The following is a 4827-nucleotide window of genomic DNA, read 5'->3' as shown; positions in this document are numbered from 1 at the left end:
TCGAATATCCTCGTGTTCGATTAGTCGAACGAGTCAAATAGCTCGAAGAATAAAAAAACATTGGAAACGATGCAGACGCAGTAAAGCTTTTATTCTTCCAAATATGTACCAACTATAGTCCAGGTTTCCACTCTACTGAATCAAGTCGAGCATGGTTAAAATTGTTCGAAACGAATCGAATATGTTCTTACGTTATCGAATATTTTTGAATAATTGGCACCGTAGTTTTTTTCGACGACTGTTTCAAAGAAAGGACCCACGTAGACTCATACGGAGGTCTCGCTACTTTCATATACTAATATGTGGGGTTAGTTCATTCACTGTCGCGATCAGTAACAAAATGCAATTTTTGCCATAAAATTAATAAACCGGCTTCGTATTGTGTTCACCTAGTGCCGATTTGTGTTGCTTCTTTTGGCACCTACAACCACCGCTAGCACTTCGTTGTTTTGCCCGATTATTCGTTTTGTAAAAATGTTCACTCAAGTAACGAATGTTCGTAACAGTATTCGATTCGTATTCTATTTTGTTCTATCGCTATTCCGATTTGTATTCGATTAGGTTTTTCACTGCGCTATCCGTATCGTATTCGAATGGGATTTTTTTTAAAGTACTATTCCCACATACCTATTCAAATATGCAGCTTGCATTGATGCCGGTTAATCATAAATCTACGTTGAATCTACAGTTAATCTACAGTTATGGTTAGCTATGGTTACGAGATAACCATAGAGCTATGGTTAGCTGGTGAAACCACCGTTGTTTTGATCCTGTAAGTTAGTTTCTAAATCCGGTCCCCTATATCTGGGTGGCTCCTGCCCAACAAACCACAATCTTCTCAGAGACGTCTATAGCTAGACGTCTCTGAGAGGTTCTGGGTTTGCTGGGTGGTTAGGTTGCTCGCATTACACAATGGGCGTCGATACGAAAGAGGGTAGGCAACCACTATCGACGCGAAGGGCGCCAGACAAAGAGAAAACCAAGATACGAAACAGGCCCGCAGATGCAAGAGAGGGGAACACAATCCAGACGTGGGGAGAGAGTTGACAAGGCTGACGTGTCCTTTCCTCCCCCCCCGACCAGTTGTATAACATTGCGCGCCGATGAAAATAATGAAACGGAAGGGAGAAAGAGAGAAAGCGCTACGGTGGGATGCTCGCCAAACGCACAAAGTGTGCTACAAAAACAAGCAAACAAACAAAAAAACACCCGAGAGAGCGCAGCAGGTCAACCGGCTGCGCGCCTGGCTTCCCGACGCAGACGAACCACGCGTGACTGAGGATGCTGGGAAGCCACGCTTGAGTAGCCGGTTAGCTAGGTTGGTCGTCTGCAACGTTGGGTCGTCTGCTCGACGGGCGATCGAGCAGACGATCTCCAATGCAAAAAAGGCCTTCAAGATTCAGAACCCAAATTGTCCGGTGCAGCTTTTGCTAAATACTTGGCGCGATGTATTGTTATAAAGGTTAACATAAATACATACTGGTCAAATGTTTAGGGGAATCCCCCAAGGTGGAGTAGATTTGTAATAATGGAGTAATTACTCATTGGCATCCACCCGAGCGCAGCCATACGGTACAAAGGAAAGCTATACAGCTTTCTCAGAAACTTCGTAGTTAAAGAGAAATTCGCCTTGGTCCGTGGTTCGAACCCGGGACCACCGCTTCACCGGGGCAGTCGCGCTACGAATTGAGCTAACCGGGACGGCAAGCGTACGGTAAGGCGAGGGCGAATTGATCAATAACCCGAAGTGGGAACTGTGTTGGTCAAATGTTTAGGGGAATCCTCCGTGGTGGAGTAGATTTGTAATAAGGGAGTAATTACTCCCTTATTATAAATAGATACTGGTTACAAGAGATGAACGAAAGCCAACGCCTGCCAGCAGTAGGAATTTTGTGGCAGCACGCCGAGCAAACAGTGCGAGCGACTGCAGAAAGGGGACAGAGAATTCAAGTTTTGTCCAGTCGGAACTACAGCACTTTCATTCCACGCTGTCGAATCATTGCAACAGTCTTAATCAGGGCAGAGATACCGAGGTAGAAAGGAATAAAAAAAACGATGACCATGTGTTGTCTAGCGCAGCACACTTGTTCAGCTTACTAGAATTAAGAGTGCGAGTTAATAAACACTTTTTTTTTTGCAGCATGTCGAGACCACTTAAAAAGCATCAAATTCGTCTCGGCACCTAATCGGAGAAATAGAGCTGTTGTTTTTTTTTTTTTTTTTGCAGCATGTTGAGACCACTCGAAGAGCCTCAAATCCGTGTCGGCGCCTAATCTCAGAAATATAGCTGTTGTGAGGGGCAAATAAAGTGCTAGCCGAAAGATTCAAACACAGACGGAGAAGCCGAAATAATAACCGAGTGAGAAGAAATTCAAGGTATTTTGTCTATTATATCTTTTCATACGCAAATGCGACAAACATTATGAATCAAAGAAGGGAAACTCAAATGTGTTAGGCAACTTCGAAAATCTGTGATTGCACCGTTGAGGTGACGTCCGCAAGTAGTTCAACCCCCTTGCCCTTGACAAATATCATCTCATCTTGCTGTTCAAATTTCACTGGGCCGTTATGATATGCTTAAGATCTATGCAAAATAGGCGCCATATCTATTCAATTCTAGAAACGAACTGCGTAATTCTCTTGCCCAACCTCCGTACCCCTAAACGTTTCTGGAATGCTGTCCAGGTCGCGTTTCTATAGAGGCTAAACTCAAAAGGCGCTCGTGTGTGATGTCAGCCGCACGTTAAAGATTTTCTGTTAGTCGAAATTACCCCGGAGCCCTTCACTACAGCACCCCTTTCATCCTTCACTCCTACCTGCCTCCGTCCCCCCAGGGCTAGGTTGAGGTGTCCGGCAGTAACTACGTCTTCCATTTCCTCGAAATCAGTTTTTTTCTAGACATACGCATGGTTTTCGGAAACGCCCACCTGAATCTGCACCTGTTGGCGAAATACCGCGTTCAAGCCTGAATTGCTACCCTCGTGAAATTCGAAAAAAAGAATAATTTGACCAAACCGACGCGCAATAGCAAATTGCGCACTCCTCAAGGTCGACCATTGAGCGGCCAACCGGAATGCCAGACAAAGCAAAGAATTAAAAGGACTCCGATTAAAGCAATGCCAGAATCCTTCAACTGCGTTTGAAGGACTCCGGTACTACGGAGTAATGCAGGCGTTTTCGTTACCAGCCAAGGCGACTGATGAAGAGATTCAGCCTGCATAGAGTGACGACTGTGATAAAATGTGCGTGTTTCGAGCAGAACAGTGCTGGTCGCAGTTCATGCGACGGCTGCCACTCGAGCTTACCATTTCATTTCGTCACAATAACAAACACCTTCCCCGATAGAAACTGTGATCGCGTATGTCACAACCTTCGCCATAAGGCTGGGAGTAAAACTAAATATGCATGCGCAGTGCGAAACTTCCTGCAAATGAGAAAACATTCCGATCGAGATATGCTGCGCTGTTGCGCATGCCATTCAATGTTTCCTTAGATACGAGTTTCTGTCATCCATACCAGTCATTTTGTTAGACTGGATAATGCGCAGACTGTAAGCCCGCAAAGGTCAGGAAACAAACACAGAAACCAGGGTAGCTGTAAAAGTGAAAATGCGGGTTTTATTCAACTACTACGAACACACTCAGTAAGCTGGCTTATGCAGAACAATCTTCTGGACTAGTGTACAACTTCAGAAGGCACAACATCAGGAGGGCCGCAAATTCTGCCCCGAGGCAACCGTTCATCACACTCCATAAATAGCAGTTTCGAGCTCACTTCTTCTGGACGTCGCCGCTGGGACCTTCGTGCTTGACTTCGATCGGGATTGGCTTGTTCTCCTCCTTTTTGGGAGCGTTCTTGCGCGGTGCCTCAAGTGCCAACAGTCCGTTAGGGGTCAGATGACACTTGACAGACTCCGGTTCGACATCCTCGGGCAGAACATAGCGGCGAGTGAACTCACGCTTGATGTAGCATCCACGATCGTCTGACTTTTCTTCGTGCTTGCCGTGGATGACGACACAGTTGTCCTGCGTCTTGACGGTGATCTCCTCCGGAGTGAAGTGCCGGGTGTCAACCTGGATGGCGAACTTGTCCGGGGTGCAGGCGACCGAGGTGCCTTGTTGGGCCGGGCAGACGGCACCAGACGACTGCTGGTGACGGGGCTGGATGTAGAACCGCTGGTGGTAGTAAGGGGGGTCGAACAGCTCACCGTCCAAGAAGGAACCACCGAAGTCGTCCTCCAAGAAGCGCCTCATGAGGTCAGCGGGGCCCAAGGAGCCGCGGTTCAGCAGTGGGAACAGAGCCATGACTCTTCGCAAACTTTCTGCACGAACGCCTCGACGCAGAGAGCAATGCAAATCTGAACCGGCGTGCGGAGCAGACGGCGCTTTTAAACCGTGTCGTCTGCTTCGAGAAACGCGTTCGAGAATGCGCGAGAAGCGCGGAGCAACGACCGGCCGTGAGCGAACGGGCGACGCGATTGGTCAGGCTACGTCACGTGGTGCGTGCAGCTAGCGCCATCTCGACAACGCCGGCGCAACCAACGAAGCAGGATTGTTTGTTTGTTCCAGATTTTTCTGGTATTTTCGTCGCGCCTTCCTGTCAACTTCCTCTTGCAGCAGGCTTGCGTAAACCGGTATGAACCAGCGCGCAGCACTGGTATTGCATTCCGTGCATGAGAGTCGCTTCGCGGTTGTTTCTTGCGCATTTTTGGCAGCTGAAGTGGCGGCATTTTTGAAACAGGCGTCATTGAGGGCCGTGTTTGAGTGGCACTGCCCGACAGTATTGTTGCGATCCTCTAAAACTGATACGCCTCCTACAATTCCTACT

The 4827-nt window shown here is 47.7% G+C and overlaps 1 protein-coding gene across 1 annotated transcript; it reads right to left on the bottom strand.

The window, feature by feature from the left end:
- Positions 1–3591: 3591 nt before the first annotated feature.
- Positions 3592–4459, bottom strand: LOC149366640 (alpha-crystallin A chain-like). The gene has a single exon (XM_089564453.1). The coding sequence runs from the start codon at positions 4302–4304 to the stop codon at positions 3771–3773; it is 534 nt and encodes a 177-aa protein (XP_089420579.1). The 5' UTR covers positions 4305–4459; the 3' UTR covers positions 3592–3770.
- Between the last annotated feature and the right edge of the window lie 368 nt (positions 4460–4827).

The sequence above is a fragment of the Amblyomma mixtum genome, chromosome 1 (assembly GCF_055824585.1).
Source record: "Amblyomma mixtum isolate Tamu chromosome 1, ASM5582458v1, whole genome shotgun sequence".
In the NCBI taxonomy this organism is placed as follows: Eukaryota; Metazoa; Arthropoda; class Arachnida; order Ixodida; family Ixodidae; genus Amblyomma; species Amblyomma mixtum.
The sequence above is the reverse complement of the archived record's forward strand: the minus strand, read 5'-3'. Positions and strand labels throughout refer to the sequence as shown.